Raw genomic sequence first — 24,574 nt, 5'->3', positions numbered from 1 at the left:
TTCTCCATCGCTCTTTCTGTACATCTCCTCTCCCCCTCTCTCCATCCATACCTCCTCACCCTTTCACTGTCCATCTCCCCTACACCATCTCTCTGTCCATCTTCTCCCCCATACTCTGTCCGCCTCACCCCCCCCTACCTACCTACCTCCCCTTCTCTCCTTCCTACCACCCCCCCGCCCTCTCTCTCTCTCTCTCTCTCTCTCTCTCTCTCTCTCTCTCTCCACCTCCCACCCTCTATCTTTACCACCACCTCTCCCCTCTCTCTGTCCATCACCTCCTCCTCCTCCTCCTCATCTATCTACTCCCCTCCCTTTCTCTGTCCACCTCACTGACCCTCTCTCTCACTCATTTCTTCTTTCCCTCTCTGCTCAGCCATGTCCATCCACACAACCCCTGCAAGACATGCCAATACTATCCCAAGCATTTCTGTAATGCAGGGCAGACTACATGTCGGAGGTAGGGATGGACACACACACACACACACACACACACACACACACACACAAAAGTGACAGATCAAAGTAAAATGCATACAATTTAAAAAGTAGGAAAAATTAATTATTTGCTACATTAATCAAAATACAATTTAATATATTGTTTCATACAGATTGGCAGCTCTAATTTTTCTTCTGTGATGATCTCCTCGATCCACAAAATCTCATGAACATACTGATGATCACACTGTGACAATAGCACTGTTGCCTTTTATTAATGTGACTTAGTAGGTGCAGATCTTATTTTCTTATCCATGCAGACCTCTAACAACAGTTTATTTTTTCTCTTTTCTCTCATGCTTCTTTAATTTGAACTGTCTTAATGCTAAATTGATGCACCCATGGTCTAGGGGTGGAATCTTTAATTAGTAATCAAAATATCATCGGTCCCGGGTTCAAAAACACACCACCACTTAAATTTTGATTAATAATCAGCAACGGCGGCCGAAGACATACAGCATAAGAAGTTACCATCATTCTGCCAACTGCCTTATCAAAGAGCGTGGAAGAGAAGACAGAGGTTCAGAGCACCCTCTTGTCCTTTGTGTGGGAAATGCCCCTCAAGGCAGAAGAATCAGCAATGATGAACGGCGTGAGGATGCAGAATGGAAACCACTGCATTAAAGACACATAACGTGTATCCACAGGACATGTGGCCTGTAATTGGAGATGAGTCACGATAATCTTTCCATTGGCAAAAGATTCCAGAATAGCCTCCATTTGGATCTCTGGGAGGGGACCGCCACAGGGGAGGTGACCACGAGAAAAAGACTGAGTAACCAATGAAAGGATAACATACTATGGGTCAGAAGCTTGAAAAATGGTAGGGAAATTAGAACATCTGAAAAGGGAAGTGCAAAGACTCAATCTAGATATAGTAGGGGTCAGTGAAGTGAAATGGAAAAATAGACAGATTTCTGGTCAGATGAGTATAAGAAAATATTAAATGATATAACAGGAGTAGGATACATTACAAATAGGAAGGTAGGGCAGAGAGCATGTTACTGTGAACGGTTCAGTGATAGGGTTGTTCTTATCAGAATCGACAGCAAACCAACAGTTATACATGCTGATGTTGCAAGCTGAAGATGAAGAGATAGAGAAAATATATGAGGACATTGAAAGGGTAATACAGTAAGTAAACAGAAATGAAAATTTAATAGTCTTGGGGAACTGGAATGCTTTTGTGGGGGAAGGAATAGAAGAAATGGTTGCAGGAGAATACGGGCTTGGGCGAGGAATGAGAGGAGAAAGACTAATTGAGTTCTGTAATGAATTTCAGCTAGTAATAGGTAATACCCTGTTCAAGAATCACATGAGGAGGAGGTATACTTGGAAAGGCCAGCTGATATTAGAAGATTTCAGATAAATTACAACAAGGTCAGACAGAGATTCCAAAATCAGATACTGGACTGTAAGGCATACCCAGGGGAGCAGATATAGACAGATCACACTGTAGTAGTGATGAAGAGTAGGCTGAAGTTTGAGAGATTGATCAGGAAGAATTAATACACAATGAAGTGGGACATAGAAGTACTAAGGAAGGATGAGATACAGCTTTAAGTTCTCTAAGGCTACAGATACAGCAATAAGAACACCTCAGTAGACAGTAAAAGTGAAGATGAATGGACATTTCTAAAAAGGGCAGTCACAGAAATTGGAAAGAAAAGCATAGGTACAAGGCGGTAACTGTGAAGAAAATGTACATAACACAAGAAATGCTTCAGGTGATCAATGAAAGCAAAATTCAAAAACGTTCAGTGCTCAGGGAAATTCAGGAATACAGAAATACAAGTCACTGAAGAATGAGATAAATAGGAAGTGCTGGAAAGCAAAGATTAAATGGCTGCACAAAAAAATTGAAGAAATCAAAAAAGAAATGATTGCTGAAAGGACTGACTCAGCATATTGAAAAGTCAAAATAATGTTCGATGATATTAAAAGCAATGGTGGCAACATTAAGAGTGTAATGGGAATTCTACTGTTAAATGCAGCGGAGAGAGCGAATAGGTGGAAAGAGTACATTGAAGACCTCTATGTGGGGGAAGATTTGTCTGATGTGATAAAAGAAGGAACAGGAGTCAATTTCGAAGAGATAGGGGATTCAATATTAGAATCAGAATTTAAGAGAGCTTTGGAGGATTTAAAATTTAATAAGGCAGAAGGTATAGATAACATTCCATCAAAATTTCTAAAATCACTGGGGGAAGTGGCAACAAAATGACTATTCACACTGGTGTGTAGAATGGCGACATACAATCTGATTTTTGAAAAATATCAACCACACAATTCCGAAGACTGCAAGAGTTGAAAAGTGTGATAATTATCGCACAATCAGGTTAACAGCTCATAAATCCAAGTTGCTGATGAGAATGATATAGAGAAGGATGGGAAAGAAAATTGAGGAAGTGTAAGATGATGATCAGTTTGGCTTCTGGAAAGGTAAAAGAACCAGAGAGGCAATTCTGACATTGCAGTTGATAATGGAAGAAAGACTAAAGAAAAATCAAGACATTCATTCATAGGTTTTTTTTTTTTTTCATTATACCTTGAAAAAGAGTTTGACAATGTAAAATGGTGCAAGATGTTCGAGATTCTGATAAAAATAGGTGTAAGCTACAGAGAGAGATGGGTAACATACAATATGTACAAGAGCCAAGAGGGAATAATAATAGTGGATGACCAAGAACAAAGTGCTCAGATTAAAAAGGTTATAAGACAGGGATGTAGTCTTTTGCCCCTACTGTTCAATCCATACATCGAAGATGCAATGATGGAAATCAAAGAAAAGTTCAGGAGCGGAATTAAAATTCTAGGTGAAAGGATATCAATGATACAATTCACTAGTGACGTTGCTCCCCTGAGTGAAAGTAAAGAAGAATCAAATGATGTGATGAATGGATTGAACAGTCTTGTGTGTATGGAATATGGACTGAAGGAAATCTAAGAAAGACGAAAGTAATGAGAAGTAGCAGAAATGAGTACAGCGAGAAAATTAACATTAGGATCGATTGTCATGAAGTAGATTAAGTTAAGGAATTCTGCTAGCTAGACAGCAAAATAACCAATGACTGATGGAGCAAGGACGACTCAAAAAGGGCATTCCTGGTCAATATAAGCCTACTAGTATCAAATATTGTCCTTACTTTGAGGAAGAAATTTCTGAGAATGTACGTTTTGAGCACAGCATTGTATAGTAGTGAAAAATGGACTGTGGGAAACCTGGAACAGAAGAGAATCGAAGCATTTGAGATGTGGTGCTACAGATGAATGTTGAAAATTAGGTGGACTGATATGGTGAGGAATGAGATGGTTCTGTGCAGAACTGGAGAAAAAAGGAATATGTGAAAACACTGGCTAGCATAAGGGATAGGATGATAGGACATCTGTTAGACATCAGGGAATGACTTCCATGGTACTAGAAGGAACTGCAGAGAGCAAAAACTGTAGAGGAAGACAGACTGGAATACATCTAGCAAATAACTGAGTTTGTAGGCTGCAAGTGCTACTCTGAAATGAAGAGGTTGGAACAGGAGAGGAATTCATGGCGGGCAGCTTCAAACCATTCAGATGGGTGGTGACTTAAAAATAAATAAATAAATAAATAAATAAACTGACAAAAGCAGATGATACTTTATGCTGATAATATGGTTAACAGAAAATCTGCCAAATCAATCATGAAATACTTGTTGTGCTCCCCAGATCTTACTTCAAAGTGCTATAGACTGATATTTAGAGAAACGCAAAAAAGAACTAAATAAGCAAATGCAATGGGACAAACCTACAATGAATGGCACATTTTCAACAATTTTTCAAATTGTACCAATATCAATCCAAGATATCTTTTGAATTCTTACTTAGCTAAAGCATCAAAAAATCTCTCTTCTTATTGGCTCTGTCACTGAAATCCAAGTGCAGATCACAATTACAATCAAACTCACCCAAAGCTCTTCCCCAACTAGATAACTGTCCAGGTAATTAACAACATTGGGATGTTTGTTTTCTCGCATCACCAATATTTCATTAATGATAAGCTCTTTCTTGGGTTGTTGCGATAGGTTCATCTGCTTGATAGCTACCTCCATCCCCGTGGAAGTCTCAATAGCAGTGTACACCGTCCCTGATGCACTAAAATGAGTGTGGTAATCAGCAAATGTTCAAGCTACATTAAATGTTGTAAGAAAAAATAGATCTGTGATTAAGTACAGGTAAGAAATCACTTAAACTTCAGGTAAAGACAAAACTCTGAGATATCTAAAATACGAGAGAAAAAAGAAACATAGAATTTCATTTATTACAAACTTTTATGTGAGTAAATATATAATTCTAACATCATTTACCAAATCTTAAGTAAATTTTATGGCAGTTTAGAATTATTTAAACTGTAGCAGATATGTATTTCTGCACAAAATCTGAAAAAAAATTCTGTTTAAATAACCTGTCTGTGTTCAGCAATTACAATGAATTTACTTACCCCTGCCCAATCTTCTCCATCTTTGTATACTTCCTATTGGGATCACCAACACTGACTATAGTTCTCAGTTTTTCAAGTATTTCTTCATCACTCATTTTTTTCTTACGCGCTTTATCACTAGGTGTCCTTGCATCTACACCAGCACCTACACTGACGTTATTATTCCTATTCTTGTCCAGTGTGCCATTTGTTGTGCGCGGTGCAGCAGCCACTGATGTGGTTGTAGTCGCTGTTGTTGTAGCTGCTGGGGCTGTTGTTGTTTCCTCTTCTATTGGTTTGGTGTACTGAAATTGCAAACAGTTAACTTGGTGGTATACAGCGCACAGCATAAATATGTACATCAGACAGTTCTAATCACACTTAAGGGATAATATGTTTATTATCTCTTACGTGACTGGCACACCTCAGAGACTAGATGGTGACAGCTCATAACTGCCCACTGGTCCACAATGATGAAAGTAAGACAACCAAATCTAAAACTGCACTCATTTCTAACAATAATTTCAATTGTTAAGTTCTAATACCTTATTCTTTATCAGAACCTTAATATCTGTTAGAAACGTAACACTATAGAAAACTTATTTCAACCAAAAAATAATCTGCAGCAGAGTCGTACACACACTGATTCAGCACATTATGAACTGAAAGTAAAGAACTCGGATCCACTTTTCTAAGTACAATTAAATTTCAAACACACTGTGATAGCACGCATATCCACACTACTAGAGGCAGGAACAGAAATCTTTCTGCCGAGTTTAATGTAATTTTCAGCGTAATTTTCTGGAACTACTACTTATGCATCTCATTCTCCAATGGTGTTCTCATTCTCGTAGGCATTTATCAATTTTTGCCAAGATCAGAAATAGGAGGTATGAGAAAAATAGATAGTGAAAGCAGTAAAGCTAACAATTTACTGTATTGTTAATGTGGTGAGACACTGATAAGCAAATACACTAGACTGCGGGTGCAATCAAGGCCTTTCTATTACCACACCCGGAATGAGATAAAAACTGTTTTACTGCAATTTTTGTGAGCAGATGAACTGCACTGAGAAGTAGTGCACTGAATTTCAAATACAATGTTAAAAATGGAACCTTGCAGTATTTTATATGATAATTTTAAATGTGTGTTATATATACATTATTTAAACACCACATTAATATAAAGAATGAACTGTGATAGAAGTTAGGAGTAACAGATCTTCCCATGATTTTACAGGAAGTTTGATCTGATAAATTTTCAAAAAATAATATATAACATTTTTCTCAATTTTTTTTTGTCTTGGAGCATAAATAAAAAAAAGAAAAAATTCATTTCATTACATGAATGCCATAGATAGTTAGTAGAACTGCTTTGGCAGGAAGTATTATATATAAATCACAGTGAGAGAATCTTACTTACCTGAAGATCGATACTGACTAGGTAAAACTGCCATTGCAGCAACCAGGCAATTTACAGACTTTACAGAAAAGATCAAGATATTGGCAGAGCAGGTTAAACAGTGATTTAAAAAGTTAGGGTCAGTGACTTATGAACAAAACCATTTGATAGAGGAAATAAATTCCATTTCCACAAAATTAAAGGCAGAGCAATAACATACAGTCAAGAAAATAAGTTCTGTTTCTGCAGCCACCATGAGAGAGGTACCCTATGAATAGAGTGATAGGACAAAAATTCGATATCTTCAGGGGGAGAGAAGCTGTTGAAATTTAACAATGATGATTAGAACAAAATAGGGAAACGAGGACAATCATTCAAAATAATAAACCAAAAAACAGATAGACAAAGTATAATCAAAATGTATTTCTGAACTAAAAACTGAATATGGTGTGGAAATGTCTGAGCTATGCAGCATCAGTGGCACTTGCAGTCAGACTCACAGTTGGCTAATTTGAGCTATGAGCACCAACTCACAATGTGAAACAAAGTTTAAGAGTCAATCTGCCACTACCGAATTTAAGAATTTTGCAATTCAAAGTCAATGACTTTTTAAGCAAATGCAGCAGCTTGCCATACATCTTATAGCTCCTCTTGTTGTAAAACACTATGCTTAAAATTCACATTTAGGTTACGAAATTGTCACCTATCTGCATGCAGAGATTGGTAGGCTAAAGGATCAAATAAACCAAACTGTTACCAAGCCGCAACTGCAATATTGTATAGTAACAAGGCCTGGGCAGCTGGCACCTGTGTTTGTAGTGGAGGACAGCATACCAAGGCATCATCATAAAGTACCTTAAGAACAACACAGTAGGACACACAACCAGTTGTGTTTTCAGAATCATTCTGAGGTATCCTTCCCAATAGCTGGAATAACATTCAAAGATCCCCTTTCTAGCTAGCCATATGCAGAGAGTGGTTCCAGTCTGTAGGATATTGAAGCTGCAGAAAGTTATTTACACTACACTGACTTCATGCAGTGCTTTCTGGTGAAGTATTCATTCCAAGGGGTCTCAAATAAATCTTCACACTGGAGTTCCAAATCAAGAACCTTACAATAGCAGATACAGCATGACAGTCTGCATAGATGTTTTGAGAAGTATTTGAACAAAATCGAATACTGAGACAGAATAATAGCTCAGGCAGACTACTAAGAATTTTAACACAAACTGTGCAGGAGCAGCACATCCAGTTTGACAATGGGAACCATGGCCAGTTGTAAAGCAGCAGAGTGGCATAGGAAAGTGTCTATGATGCATGGCATGGAGGGGCTGCAAATTGCAATCAGAAAGACCAACATAAGGGTGCTGCAACTATGATCAAGGCAACAGCTGGACACAGCAAATCAGAAGGGAGCAACAATATGGTTCTGTATACAAAGGACCCATTAAAGAATGACCAAACAGCCATGAACAGGCAAATGAGCAAACATGGCATTCAAATTTGTTATGAGGGTACGAGACGTTCCAGATTTTTGTAACCAAAGTTTGGAAATAAATAATTTTGTTGAGTCAAAGTGAAATCTCATACTACTTTTGAATATAAATAAACAAGCTTTATTAGTGGAATTATATGCATTTTTGTTATCCAGGATAATTGTTCAGAATATAAAGTTTTAATTATTATGTAAGAAGATTTACGACAGGACAAGTCCTGTTCTGTGTATTTTATTATTAGCATGAGAGATTCAGCCTGGTCTCCATGCCATTCCAAGGGAGTTGAAGACATACATGGAGTCTTTACAGGTAAAGTTGTCAAAGGTAGCAAAGAGTCTTCTGTGCCAGCCAGAAATACCAATGACCATAAGTTTATATCAATAATGTATATACTTATGTATTCAAAAAATGCTTGCTATTTGCTACCCAGAGGGTCTCCTGTAATAAGATACTTATAATACGTGTTGAATTTAAAGGTGCAACAAAGGCCTTAAAAGATCGGAGTTGCCAAGTCCTGGGTTTTATTAAGTTATTCTACAGATAAGAAGAATATTTAACAAGTTGGGGGTTTGCAGACTATTCCAAGGTAATTTGAAATATAAACAAACCCTTGCAGATGGAACCATACAACTAGCTGATATAGAAATTAGGGCTGCATCCACTGAACACTTGGTTCAATACTATAATGGAAAATTAATGAAACATTGTTTCCCTGAAAAGAAGTTCAATGAAGAGCTAAAGCAGCTGGAAATCCCAAGCTACAAGGAATTCTAGCTACTGTGTGGTGTATAAAGTCATTACACATTTAAAGAAGGCAACTGATATGAAGCTGGTAGAAAATATCAGTCAGCACACTCACTTCATGGACAATTTAATGAATTTATTGAAACAATATACCAATGTATTAGAAAAAAGACAGGGTTTGATTAACATATTTCCATTCAAACTACGTGGGAAGTCAAAAGAGCCCTTTTTTGTGGAGTCTTATCATAGGCAGTTGTTAAGGAGAGCTGTGATGGAAAGAGATGTTAACGAATGGCAAAATAAGAAAAGTTGCAATGTTATAGACAGCTATTCCTTTGTTTCCATCATAATTTATTTAGATTTACTTAGATTTAACAAGTCTCCAGTACATGCTTCAGATCTTAGGCAATTTTGTGTAATCTGTTAGAGGATTTACATTTAACTGGGTTGATTAGACAGCATACAGTTAGGATTTCTGGTTATGGTTGGCACACACATATTATGTATGGTTTGCTGTTTCACCTTTCTACTTGTGCAGGGTACCAACAATTAGCACTGTAATCTTTTAGCATGGATTTTGTATTAATTTTGGCAGACTGGAAAATCAATCTTCTTACATTATCGTATTCGCAGGACAGAAGCGCAGTTTCAGATTAGTTATTGGCGAGTTGTGAAATAAGCTCAGGACTGTATTTTCTTTTTTTTCCTTGCTATTAGTGATGATAAGTTGACAAATTTGTGCAAACAGGAACAGACAGGTGAATGCAAGGAGCAAACAATACTATTTGTATTAAGGTCTGCAAATGAATTCTCCATCCCCACACCGCAACTGGAAATTAGTAGCTAGTGCTTACCAAACACTGTAATAACACTGTGGAGTGTTTTGTAGATACACAGCCACCATACCAACAATTTGTGCAAGAACACTACACACAAGGAGAAGAAGGGAGAGAGAAGTTGTATGATACTATTTCACTAGTGCATTGGAGTTTAAGTGGATGCACAGCCCACAACACAATACAATACAAATCAGAATACGAAAACAAAAGCAACTGGCAACACCAGTTCGATATGGCATGTGCGTCACTTTCAACCACAACAACTTGGTCAGAAAAATTCAAGGGCACTTTTGTGCAAAGAACAATTACATTTCAATCAGTAGGGATTACAAGAAAAATGACTGCAAGATAGTTCAAAGCCAGACATCGCAATGGTTACGCTGTGTTTACATGAAGAACATGTGGTGCTGTGATGTAGCCACAGCACACTGTTTGTAAAGACTTACATGGTGCAAAATAGTGCTTGTTCTCTTATCTCTCATCCTCATGGATCAAATTAATTAGGCCATGTTATGGGTATATTGTGCATTTTCTTTCTTCTTGGTTGGCTGATTAGTGTCACCAAATCATCAGCGTGTGCGACAATCCTATATGTAAGTAGACATCCTATATTTAGTATAGTATTTAAAGTACATATACTAAATCTATATTATATGGAGTGTAGTAAGTAGAAATGTGTATGTAGAATCTGGGCACAGAGGCCGGAGACAGTGTGGTGTTTTTTTTTTTTTTTTTTTTTTTTTTTTTTTTTTTTTTTTTTTTTTTTTTACAGAAAGTTATGCTATTGATCCCTATTAAAGGCGTCTGAACTGTTCTGTTCAGAGAAAGGTAAGACTTTGGTGAAAACCTATTTGAAACAAACCTTGTACCAAATGTTTTGACAGAAAGCTTTCCCAGCCATGGCTTTTGTGGAGCTTCTCATGGGCTAGCACGCTAATTTAAGGCAAGGAATATTCATACCATGAACCACAGTTGAAGCAACACCACCTAAATACACAAGCCTACACACAGTGACCATTTTGGAGCACGACTTCACTAGCTAAGGACCATTTCTTATATGAAGTTTCAGGTCACGAGTGTGTTGTGTGGAAAATGTGTGCCACTTGAAATTTGTTTATTTCATACAGTATACATTTGTAGTTCTTGTTTAAAGCCTGGGACAGAAGTGCCATGTTCCCTATTGCCAAGGAAATTGTAAATCACAAGAAGAAATTAAAGTGTACATGTTCCAATTTTCCAAATGCAAGAAGCTGAGAAATCACTGACTCACTGCAATACCCAGAAAGGATTTTGTGCCTGCACCCCATTTAAGTCAATGATGATAAATCTGTGGTTTGTCATTTGTTGCCACTGTACCACATTTGTCAGTTTTTAAAAGCAGTTCTGTGTAGAGTGCCAAGGCCACTCGCTTCTTAATTCAGCACCATAGTTGACAAGATTAGTGCAAAGCTGGCTGTAGAATGTTTGTCCTGAACATAACTGTTTTGAAAAAGGATAGTAATACTGACTTTGGCGTGCTGTTACAGATTTGTCGCAAACATTTCCAACTGGAAAGTATTGTTTGAACAACAAGCTACCATTATGAGAAAACAGGGCCCATTTTAACTGTCAATCTCAAATGACTGAGGATAAAAGCAGGATGAGTTCCATCGATATTTTCTGGTTGTACAGCCATCATCTCAACCGGCTTTCTGGGAAGCGCCTGACAAAAACTGAATGTGTTTGGAAGCAGTACAACTTCAGCAAGCCATGAAGGGAAGTCGAATGTTTTTTATTCCAGTCTTTGATCACAATATCAGTTCTTTAGACGATGACTGGTTACAGTCCGTAATGACCATCCTCAGATCTACAATATACAAAACATATACACCTAGTGCACAGTGTGTCTCAACATAATACAGCAATACGTATCACAATATACTATCATACAACCAGGAAAACGTACAGATAAAATAAGGTAAAACTTAACTTTTTTACACCATGTCCTAAAGTAATAAGGCCATAATGGCATCGTCGAAACATATAATCAGCACAGCATCGTCACATATATCTAAAATAAGGTGTAGAATAGGCCACATTGTCCACACAGTCACTATTGCAAGTAGCTACTGAAGTACAGTAGCTACCAGAAATCTGTTTGCCTACATCCTCCCTAGATGTTGCTACTGTGGGCTTAGATGTAGTCATCATTTACGCAAAAAATATAATCTGCCTCGCGTATTTATACCTAGCCTTACTTGATGATTAATGTCGAGAACAGTAGGCATTTGCCTTACTTCCATACATTAGTCGCTCTAATCCTGTAACTGATTATGTCCTACGTATTCATGGAATGTATAACCAGACTATGTAATTTAATTTATTGACTGTTAATATATTATTTAAACGTTTTCTGTGGGGGGACATATCACATTGTATGTAAAGCCCTCTAGTGGTTAAATTCTTACGATTGGTGCGCATCTACATAACATCCCGGCGGCCGACCCAACAGAGGATGCTGATCATTGGTCTGTCTTTTTTCAGCTATCATATAGACACTTTATCTTTCATAGGCAATTTATAGGTTGCTACAGGCAATGTATTACATATATTAATTGTTGACTGTAAATTCACCATAAAAAGGATTGGTCCTATTCTCTTCATATATTTCCTTTTAATAATTTTATATGGGTAACTGTATTCGTCTTTTAATGTATCACAATTGGTTTCTATGATAGTTATCAATTTTAAAAGTCTGCTACATGTATTTTACCTAATGTGTTTTTATCAGATTATATTTTTTGTGGAAATGATGACATCATCTAAGCCCACAGTAGCGACATCTAGGGAGGCTGTAGCCAAATAGATTTCTGGTAGCTACTGTACTTCAGTAGCCTATTTTATCTGTACATTTTCATTTTCATGGTTGTGTGATAGTATATTGTAATACATATTGCTGTATTATGTTGAAAGACACACTGCTCACTAGGTGTATATATTTTGTATTTTATAGATCTGAGAATAGTCTTTACGGACTGAAACCGGTCATCGTCTAAAAAATTCATATTGTGATCAAAGACTGGAATAAAAACATTTGACAGTATTGGATCACTGTTTGTATACGCGAATCTGTCGCAGTTGGTGAAAATGAATGGAATTGTGAAATCAACTGAACAATATTAAAGTGGAAAGAAAATTTCAAGTATATTTCAGTTAGTAGGAGAGCATAAAATCGACTTGTCTTCATTCTGGACCATCACCAGCATGACAGACAGTCTAAGTTTTGTTAACATAGATGCACTACCAGGAACTATACCTCTGTTGGTTATTCTGTAGTTATTAATGGAAAGTTGGAAGTTCCAGTTTTTTACAAGGAAACTTTGGTAAATAATGTGTCGAACTTATATAAGTTTCCTATGAATGTAAATTGTTTACATTGTACTGAAGGTATACTTAAGTGTGTTGAAACCACGCATCTCCAGATTTTAACAACAAAAAAATAGCACTTATTACAGTTAATGCAAGATATTTTAGATATGCTTGACTCATTGAAGTCCATGGCCTGGAATTTTATTCCACTTTTTATGTATGTAGCCACTGCTCCTTTCCTTGCAGTATGCCTACAGTAATTTGATACCGTCTACTACACTTTCAGGTGCATCTGTTCAATTTCTGTGACTTCTAATGATGTTTTGTGGCACATATTACAGCTATAGATCTATCTTTTAAATTTTCAGTTACTTTTAGTTATATGAGAAGCTCTTCTTTATTATGTATCATGCTTGTTGTGTTTTCATGACAAAGTCCAAAATTATTTCGATAAAGTGTTCCACAAAGTAAAGAATGAGCACAGCATAGTTTTACTTAAGTAAAGTTTGTATTATTGTCTGCACACAATTTCCTTCAGTGATACAAATAAAGAGCTTTGTTTCTACAGTGAGAGAACCATCTCAATATCTTGTGCTGTACTGCTATGTGTGTTATGTATCTGTCTGAGTTCGTGTAATGGCTTACCGATTCAGATTGTCATACAACTTTTCTGTGCTGAAGGGTAAATTTTAATTCGCCCTATGGTTCATAAATATTTAGTATTCCTTACATTCTTACTGGATTTTTGGGTTTCTAGGATTTTTACTTCAAAGAGCTATAGGATTATTTTGCAATTATACAAATATCTACAGAATCATTTTGGTCATTTATACAAATACAGCTTTTTCTGATGTAATTTTGGACTTAAATAATCTATGAAATTAGTTTTAATGAAGTCATTGTTTAACAGACTACACAATACAGGAAGAAAAATTATGAGATACTTAGTTTATGATTAAATTGGTAGCACCCTCTGACAGAATATTCAGTGAAGAATATAAAAGCCACATAATTTTTTTGTGTTTAAGGTTCTTATGGGCCTGGAAAATTATAGAAATAAAAGATCTTTGACATGTTATTTTGATTTAATGAACACTGTCTCAGGAGATGCCCCATTTCATCGAATGATGTGGGTTTTTTTGTGCAGTCAGCACATTTTTAAGGTTGAGGGGAGGCAAAAATTTACTAAAATAACCCAGAAAATAAATTCTTATATTCTGAAGGAACTGTGTTGCTCGATTTCAAAAGGGAAACGTCTATTTATTGACTGATATTATAATGAAAGAAAAGTTAAGTCCCTGAAGTGAAAGAGTAAACACAAAATTAAAATTACAGTTTGTCTTCATGCCCACTGATGTGCTTTCACCATCTCAATTTGGACACATTTTTTGTGATTTCAAATCTAAAAATTTTTACACATGACTCTGTATAAATTGAATGGGAGCACTGTGCTTTGTGAAATCACATAGTTAATGGTAACTTTCAGGTGGCACTTTGTTACACCATTGATTGCATTCATTGAGGATACACCAGTTAAACATTACTATGGTATTAATGTTAATCATTGGCAGTACTCTTATATAACAATCAATGGGTAGTGTTGGTCAATTTTTATCCAGTTTGAGCAACAGAAAGAAGTGGTCATTTTGCAGTCATTTTGGTGAGCAGATGAGTCACAAAAGAAATAACGTATTTAGTTTCAACACCCAGGGAGGGGAAAAAAAAAGCACCACACAAAACCTAACTGCATAATATAGTGTGATTCAAACAAATGTTTACAAACTGACGTGGCACAATGGGCTTACAACAAGGGTCAGTAATATCATATGAACAGGGGTTCGCAAATGCCACGAGAGATAGCTACGGTCACAATAGAAAGGTGCTCTCATTGTTTTGAGAGCATTCACAAACTCATTAAACAATAATTTGAGTTTGGGCAGCATGATATGTGAAATTTCACACTTTTATTAAATTCCTACTCTACAAGTGTAAACTATTCATTTACTATTTACTAAAACACTATTTAGGTGTTCAATAGGAAAGAGATTCAATTACATATATCACATTGTTTATGTCTGATACTTGAGTACAAATAAATTTTTGTACACAGTCTGAATCATGCAGTCTCATATGATAAACATTGTTACACGAAAATGATAATTAAAATAATTTCAGATATCATAGGTTGCTTTTTTCAGATCATGAAATTACACATCAAGAGAAAAAGGGGCCTTTCTGATAAGGTAGGGAAGTCACTCAGGCTAACTTCAAGTGAGTACAGCATGTGAGTGCAACCAATTATGAAACTCACCAGCAACACATGCGAGATGAAAAATTGAAAGGGTCAACAAGAATAGCTGACAAGTCATGAGTAATGAAAAGAACTGAAAGCCTAAAGGAGACAAAGATTGTCAGTGACCGAACAAACTGAAAGACAAATGAAATCATGGAGAAGCAGTTAACAATAAAATACAAAAGAAAGGAAATCACGATAATAAGAATTTCTAGTACACAGAATACAGATACCAAAACATCACTTAAATAAATAAATAACTTAAACTCATGGAACTCACTAGAATCCAATGTCGGTGTTCAAACTTGCCCATTAATTTTTGAATGCAAGTTTAAAACAGGATTAGGATGAAGATAAATGTCTCAGCACCTGTTAGATATGAAAAGTTATGTTATATTATACTTACACAGAAATATTTGTATTTGTTACTGCCCTTTGGAGCTCCTACAAGAATAGGCATGACTTAACAGCTCAAGTTGCCTGAAGTGAAGGACCAATAGGTATCAAACCTCCACTGCAAGGCACTGTTCACAATGAGGCAGACATCTTTGAATTATTGTCTTGGGAGTAAAAATAAGAAGTGAGAAATAAAATTTATTGTTACATCAAACAGATCTATTGAACCTGACATAAGATTTAATTACACATCCAGATCATCCCTATCCCTTCACTGCCTAAAGAAACCTACAACTGAGTTTTCAGTTAATTCACAGTACAAGTTAATACATGACTTATAAAAATGGTGTGGTGTCAAGAGTGTCTAATCACAGTTCAGCTTCTGAATTCTGGAGGAGTAGCTGGTGCTTTCATTAGGTCACATTAGGTGACATGTGAAAGTTTACAGCAACTATTAAGGCAGTGGAAGGCAGAAATTCTCACACTTTAGTCTACATCTACATCTGCATTTTGTAAACCACAAAAGGGTGTGTGGTGGAGGATACATAGCTTAGCAAGATAGTCAGACATATTTCCATATTACTGCTCCAGAAGAGAAGTCCAATGTTGCAATCATTTTAATACTTCATTTGGCGCTTTGTTAGAAAACCATCATGGTGTTCACCTCAAATGGTTTATGCAAACCAAGAAAAACTTACATCAAGATAACCACTCATCCCAAAAATTAGTCTAGGCACTATGCAGCAGGGACAAGAATGACCATGATGTAAAAGCAATAACTCAAAAACAATGCAAAGCGAATACTGGGAAGGGTGGGTCACATCTTCTAAATATTTCTTCTCTAGTACTAGATGAAGCAACATTTGATAGAGACATCAGTTTAACCACCATGTGTTGATGTATATAATTGTAACTGCCTAATTTAGAAAAATTTCTGTCCAAGATCTTCTCCCCCTGACCACCTCTTTATCAAATTCTTTCAATCAAACTCAGAGATTCAATGTGCAAGTCTCGTACTTACTATGGATTTTGTACGTTCTGGCCGAGCAGCAACAGGTGGAGGTGGGGGTTCTTCATCCACTTCACTGCTGGTTGGAGCCGAAGTGACATTTCCTCCTCCCTCTGTATCAGGTGTTGTTGATGAAGGGCTGCTACTAGAGGGCTGGCTGAGGCTATGCTGGCTATGGCTTGACCCAGATTGCGTTGTCACTTGCCGCAAACTGGGTCTTGGGGATGGGGCTAATTCAGCTGTTGCTGTCAAAAGTCACACTCTCACTATCTCGACTACACAAAAAGAGGCATTTCTTTTTGCAGTTATTCCTTACACAAAATGTCACATTTTTATACGAATGAAGTTACACATTATGTAACACATGTAGAAAAAGCAATGCATAGTTATAATACAGCGAAGCATGACTTAGAACAACAGGATAACACAAATGATGTGATGCATCAACACATCAATTAAGAATGACATTATTCATTAAGGCAAAGCACAGAAAAAATGAATGGTGCATATTTTCAAATGCCACTTTAAAAAGTACAGGATTGCAAATGGCATAAATAGAAAGATCTAATGCTTCTTAAATTAATGAAAACCCACAAGAAAATAAAATTCACCTGCTCTCAGAATTGTTAATTACCTCAAAAATTGAAGACAACCACACTTTTCATGTGAACAGTTATTTATATGTGATTTTTATGTTTTCAACAACAGCTAAAATTCTAGAAATATTAATAACTATCAAATAAGATATAAACTGATAATGCTTAATGCAGATGAGATTCCTTTATTACTAGAACTAAAGCCCAACAGAAAACAAGAATGCTGATACTGGTTCTTGAACAGATGAGGTAAAAGACTACTTCTACAGAACATAGTGAGGAAAGGGAAGATTTACAATTGTCATCCCACACATATGCTTATATTTGTCATTCACCCCTCTCCCCAAACTACGAGCAATCCACTTCCTGCAACACTGTTTTACATGACAAAGCAGATCAACATTTTGTGTGTGTGTGTGTGTGTGTGTGTGTGTGTGTGTGTGTGTGTGTGTGTGTTTCTGTGTGTGTGTGCGCACGCACATATGCGTGGGTGTGGGTGTGTGACTTGCTCTCATATGTCCCATCCTGTGTTTCACAATTTTTTGTGTTTCCCACCAAGAGAGATAAACATGATTATGGAGCCTATATCATGGTACTGAGAATGAAGAAAGTGTCCCTTAATATCCTCCTGCACAAGATATCTCAAGTCAAATACATACATAGAGAAAGAGATAAAACAAGGCTCATATCCAGTATGTTACTCTGAAACATAAAAAGCAGCTACAGAGAAATCAGTTATCATACTAAACACGACAGAAAATTAAAAAAAGACATTTCTCAGTCCGAAGAAACAAAATAAGGAGAAAATAAAAATACGAAAGACAAAAGATATGACATCATGAATAATAAGGAAGGTGTAGTTGAAACAATCAAATAACTGAACAACAGAACACTAATTAATGAGAGTAAGGAAATTGTCATGAAAGATCAAGGATGCTTAACAGCAGTAGCCTACAAGGCTGTGGCTCTGTGACAGATTTGTGAAAGATCAGATTCATTGATCTGTCTAGTTGTGATATGTGACGTTACAGCAGAGTTTGGAAATGAAAGAGAACCAAGATAAATCATTTGGTAATAGTTTGAACTCAGTCATTCTATGAAGTATAATGATGCCAAGATTTTAACACAACCATCGAGACACTGGGACAATGTCATCAAAGAATCTATTGAAATTAATATCAAGGAGTATCTTATTAACCGTAACATCCGTTTCCAGATGAGCTCAGCTTGGAAGCCACCACACTATCTTCTGAAGATGCAATGGAGGCAACATCAAGACTCCACGGGACACAAGCATGAAGATGGAATTAGTACATGTAACAAAGGACGCATGTGAAATGGTACCTCACACAACAGACACAATTCCTGAGGACATTCTTCCGAGTCTTGAGCAACAATTTGAAAACCATAGGCCTGAAAATAGCACTGCAGTTTCTCCTGGTGAGCATGGACTTTGGACACAATGCCTGACATCGTAAGAGAATGTCCTAGATCACAGGAGGACTTAAATGATAACAATCAGAAGATAAAGCATTTTGCACGGCTTGGACGTCATTCAGAACTTAATACAACAAGATTAACAATGGATAATAACCATAAAGTACACAAGCAGTGTGCAGAACAGCCACGGCTAGAAGAAAATGCTACAGTCACTGCTAATGGCCGGCGCCCACCACAGACAGAGCGCCTGATGCAGCTCAGACAGAGGGAGCACCTAGCACAACATACGCATGTATACCAGACTCGTTCCGCACTGGGATCAGCACCAGACAGCACCTGAAGAAGACTGCGAGTCCCGCATTTGAAATATGCAGGAAAGACGTGAATAACTGGCAGAAATCCGATTATTCAACATGACAAAACCTTGCCGGGAAAGCATGAAGAATTACATTAGAAGGCTCTATGGGGAGGAAATGTATGTGAATATCAGAAAGCTGGATATGCTTCGACAAAGAAAGGGGAGACTTCTCAGTCCCTTTCTGTTTCCTGCTGTGATGCCGAGACGAGAACGTAGTTCCAGTGTTTGCTAGAATTAAACAATCTCGGCAATTCCAGAGTGGCCAACAGAATTAAACATCAAGTGAGATTAGCATTGTTCAGGGTAAAAGTACATGACATGCACCACCAACTTGATGTGATAGCCAGAGTGTTGCTGTCTCTACATCTTTTTATGGCAAATTCTCTAACCAGCCTAGACTGGGAGCACGTTAATGGCACCTGCTGGTTCCTAGAGAGTGCACGAAGAAAACATCAGCATCTTGTCAATTAGCCATGTTTTGAATATCTTAACAACAAGATACAGCAGAACACTTGCACAGTCATCAACCTGAGCAAGAAGGAACTCAATGTGACCACCTAGAAGGTATGAGTAAAGGTGTTTACTTTGCAGTTACCCCCAAAACCTTCCTGTTGTGGCCTTCATCAGTGCAGTGGAGCAGGTGGCCCTGAAACTTCCTGCCAGTGATGCTTAAGAAATCTGATGAGAGACATGCAGGGTGCTCACTAAAACCAAGCTGCCCCAATCAAACACCTCCAGTGACAAGAGGTTGGCCCTCAAACAACTCCAGGAAGATGACATCATTGTGGGAATGCTACTGTCATCCTACAGAAGGCAGATTATGACAGTAAGGTGCGACAACTTCAGGGCGACCCGGTATACAGACCAGGTGTGGATAGGAAGACCAGTGCTATTCTAAATGAAACAGGCCTTCCAGAAAAGATCGTTCAGCAGCTAAGAGCTAAAGTGCCATTATCACCCAGACTTTATGGTCTGCCTAAGGTGCACAAGGAAGGGGGTTGCTCTACATCCAATAGTCAGCAACAATGGTGCAGCCACCTACCTCACTGCTCAACATCTTGGGAAGATGCTCTCAATATGTCGGGAAGTGTGTCCATCACATTCACAACTCAGAGGATTTCCTACAACTCTTCAGGCAGCTACAGATCACGGACTCTGACATGGTCAGTTTCGATGTGGCCTCCCTGTTCACCCCCATACCACTGAATACCCACTTGAGTTGATTGTAGAAAAGTTCAACAGTGCTCTCCTGGACTTATTCAGGCACATAATGACCTCAACATATTTCCTATATGAGGGTCAATTCTATGATCAAATGGAATGGGTGGCAATGGGTAGCCCTCTCTCACTGGTGGTGGCTAATCTCTTTATCAAAAGATTTGAAGAGGAGGCACTTACGTCTGTCCCCGATCAACTGAAATGCTTTTTTAGGTATGTGGATGACACCTGTCATATGGCCCCATGGAAGAGAAAAGCTCAATGTTTTCTTGGACCATCTAAACTCATGCCACCCTAACATTAAATTCACCATGAAACTAGAGGTGTGCTAGTCAAGAGGAAGGCTTGGTACCTTCAATCACAATGTGTACAGCAAACCCACTCACACCGACTTGTACCTGCTAGCCAGCACTTGCCACCATGTCACAGAAAAATGGTGTACTCAGAACTTTGGTCCACCGGCACAAACTCTGTCAGATCTCAATAATTTGGCAATGGAGATAGAACATACATATTCTGTGTTCTACAAAAATGGATATCCTTCTCAAGACGTTCAAAACACACTGCACCCTGTTTCCCTGCCAGATGTTTCTGAAGAGGTACAAAAAGAAACACAGAAGGTTGCATATTTGTCACATGTCGTGCTGATATCTGCCAAAATCAGCAGAATTTCCCTAAAACATAATATCAGAAGCACGTTCCATCCACCCACCACAGTTAAGGGTCTGCTAGGGAGCATGAAGGATGATCTGTGTCTACAGAGACTGGGTGTTCAGCATGTTCTACGTGAATGTGGTATGGCATGCATCGGCCAGATGACAATAACTGTTGATATCAGATGCAAAGAGCCCCAAAGGGACACCAGACAGACAGGCAACCAATCCAGCAACTGTTAAGCATTGAGTTCTAAACCAATCATTCTACGAAATCTAATGAGGCCAAGATTTTAACGCAAATGCTAAGATACTGGGACAGCATCATCAAACAATCTATTAACATTAAGGTCATGGAGAATCTTATTAACTGTGACATTAGTTTCCAACTGAGCTCGGCTTGGAACCTGGCTCTTCTGAAGATGCAACAGACGCAAAATCATGGCCACAAGGGACACACATATGAAGATGGAGTTAGAGATAACAGGCCAGTACATGTAACAAAGGACGCAGGTGAAATGGTACCTCAGACAACAGACACCATACCTGAGGACATTATCTTGAGTCTCAAGTGGCAATTTTAACACCATCGGCCTGAAAACAACATTGCAGCCACTTGTGGTGGGCAAGGACTTCAGATGAAACACCTGACATGGTATACCATGTTAACAGAAAGTCCTAGATCACGGGAGAACTTTGATGATGACAATCTGAAGATAAAAAGTATAGCACAACTTGGACGTCATTCAGAACTTAATACAGCAAGATTGACAATGGATAATAACCACAAAGTATGCACAGAGTGTGCGGAACAGCCGTGTCTAGAAGGAAATGCTACACTTGCTGCTATTGGTCAGCACGTACCACATACAGAGGACCTGACGCGGTGCAGAGTGCAGAGGGAGCACCTACTACAAAACAGGCATAAATACCAGACTCGTTCCACACTGGAATCAGTATCACACAGCACCTGAAGAAGACTGCGAGCCACACAGTTGAAATAGCATGCAGGAAAGATGTGAATAACCAGCACAAACCTGATTATTGAACATGACAACACCTTGCCAGGAAAGCATGAAGAATCACAAGTGCAAAGACATTAATCTTACAGTTTCGCAGACATTATAATCATAATTAAATGCTGTTAGTGTGTAACAGATAGCAACACTGACGTTTGAATGACGGTTCAAAACATTCAAACAGACAGAAACACTTCTTAGAAGATGATACTGCAATGTGAATGTGTTAATGAATTACAGAAACTGATACAACACAGACTGATATGAGTAAACAATGTTGATGTGTGAGGTGTGATCATAAAGAAACAGAAAACTTTATTTATTTGTCATGAACTTTGTCACTTTCAAAGTAATCCCTAAAACTTAACTAAACCAAACTAAACTCTGCCCGAACACGCCATGAAGGCCCAATGGTAATGAGCAGCCGCCGCGTCATCCTCAGCCACTGGATGCTGATATTGAGGGGCATGTGGTCAGTACATCGCTCTCCCAGCCATATGTCAGTTTACGAGACCACTACTACTCAATCAAGTAGCTCTTCAGTTCTCCTCACAAGGGCTGAGTCCACCCCTCTTGCCAACAGCATTCGGCAGACCAGATGTTCACCCATCCAAGTGCTAGCCCAGCCCAACAATGCTTAACTTTGGTGATCTGATGGGAACCCTTGTTGCCCCACTGCAACAAGGCTGTTGGCTTTCAAAGTAATCCATATCAGATATAATACACTTGCACCAGCACTTTTTCTTATCGTGGAAGCACTTCTGGAACTTACTTTTCATTATGGTGTTTGGCTCCTTCGGCAATTCTGTTGTTATCTCATTAATGGTGGCAAAACAACATCCTTTCATGGTTCTCTTTGGTCTCGAGAATAAAAAGACATCACAGGGGGGCATATCTGGGAAATATAGTAGCTAAGGCAACACAAAAGTTTTGTTTTTTGCCAAAAATTCACAAACAAGCACAGAGGTGTGAATGGGTGAACTATCGTGATGCAATTTTCACAAGTGGCTCTGCCACAATTCTGGTCCTTTTCTTTGGATTGCTTCACACGGACATTGCACAACTTCCAGGTAGTATTCCTTATTGACCATATGACCAAATGGCATGAACTCATGATGCACTATCCACCTGTAATCGAAGGAAATGTGAGCAAACTTGTCAAATTTTTTTCAGTCTTTGCTCTTCAGGTAGTTTCCAGTGGGCGACTGGGCCTTTATTTTTACATCATACCCATACACCCATGTTCGTCACCTGTTATACTTCCTTTAGAGGTTTCATTGCTGACTTCATTCAGCAACTGCTGAATGCTGTCTTTGCAATGTTGTTTTTGGTTGAACTTCATCAATTTCAGAACAAACTTTGCTGTTACACATTTCATTTCCAAAACATCCAAAAAAATTACTTGGCATGAGCCAAAGGATATGCCAACACTACCAGCAACTTCTCTGATGACGATTCAGTGATTTTCCAGAACATTTTTTCTTTACTGTCTTCAGTAATTGATGTCCAAGGTGTTTTATTGTCTTCAATGTCTTCTTGATCCTCTTTGAAACATTCATACCACTCATTAACTCTTGTCTTACTTATAACAGACTCACCAAAAGCCATAATCTACAGTTTGAAGCAGTGCTACACTTTATTCCATTTTTCAAGCAAAATTTAATGTAACTTCTTTGTTCCATCTTTTCCGGAAGTAAAAATTAGCCAAGATGGAACGTGTATATAACCGTTTCGACTGTCAACAATAAACAAAATATTCAAAACTACTGGAAATGCAAACATACATCAGGAACATGTGTACCAACAAGATAAAAAAATAAATTTGAAAATCAGATGTATAAAGCTTGTGAAATAAGGAGATTCCAATTAATTTTTTATCGTACCTCAATCCGCTGTGGATTATAACAACATACAATATACCTGAATATTCACAGGTGAAGTCATGAAGACATTAAAGCTACCAGTATGAAAGAAGATGCAAATACATTCAGCGTGGTACACACTGAATTTAATATGTGAAGAACTGTGTTGTTGGAGAAAAACACTTTTCCACTCCTCAGACCACACTACAGCCCAAAAAGTCAATATGTATTCCCATAAGACATCCACAAGTTATGGCCCATCTTGCTGCTTGCTGCTATTTCAACTTCTAATCTAGATGTGTGAAGTTACTGAAGGTGAAATAATACAGTAAAAACAATAGTGAGTACAGAATAAGGACAGTGTTTTAAATGTACAATTACCCACAAACCGCTTGGATGGAGTTTAGAAACCATATTTCCCTCTTTTCACCTGTAGTAGGAATTATGGCACATCGAATATCAATCAATACTAATTTACTCAATGCACAAATAATAAGCAACTAACAGAAAATTATAAAGATTCAAAAATATATAACTGTAAGAAATTTCTACTTACTGAGAAAAATGTGCAAATACAGTCAATTTCAACCCAAAGCATGTATTCTGACTCCTGAAATTCATACATTTAAATAAAAAAACAAAAAAAAAAAAAAGAGAGAGAGTAGTAGAGAGAACTGCGGAAAGTAAGACGATGGGAAAAGTTGCTAAGAACCAGAAGTTGAGAAAGATTTCCCTAACAAGTACGCAAGCAAATCAAGCAAACATACTCAACACTTGAAATCCAGAATCTTGATAAATTAATGACTCTTAAAGACACAATGTCTAATGAGGTTGTGAGAAATGGGAAAGATAGTCGATACTAGATAGAGCAATGTCAAAGATGATGATGATGAAAATCAAAACCAGCAGGTAGAAAAGATAAAATGTGGCTAAGGAAATGAAAATAAGGAGAGT

General features: G+C 37.7%; 1 protein-coding gene across 2 annotated transcripts in view; it reads right to left on the bottom strand.

Annotated features, from left to right (window-relative positions):
• The window catches only part of LOC126162177 (serine/threonine-protein kinase Pak), a 156,409-nt gene that overhangs the window by 45,923 nt on the left and 85,912 nt on the right, over positions 1-24,574 (bottom strand). The window contains exons 4-6 of one of the 2 annotated variants that reach the window (XM_049918488.1): positions 16,487-16,719; positions 4,970-5,253; positions 4,437-4,623 (exon numbers count right to left, since the gene is read on the bottom strand). In XM_049918488.1, coding sequence (XP_049774445.1) covers positions 4,437-4,623; positions 4,970-5,253; positions 16,487-16,719 — 704 coding nt within the window. The remainder of the gene's footprint in view (positions 1-4,436; positions 4,624-4,969; positions 5,254-16,486; positions 16,720-24,574) is intronic. The other variant, XM_049918489.1, reaches the window with a different exon arrangement.

This window comes from Schistocerca cancellata, chromosome 2, assembly GCF_023864275.1.
Source record: "Schistocerca cancellata isolate TAMUIC-IGC-003103 chromosome 2, iqSchCanc2.1, whole genome shotgun sequence".
NCBI lineage: Eukaryota > Metazoa > Arthropoda > Insecta > Orthoptera > Acrididae > Schistocerca > Schistocerca cancellata.
This window is presented reverse-complemented; position numbering and strand designations above follow the sequence as displayed.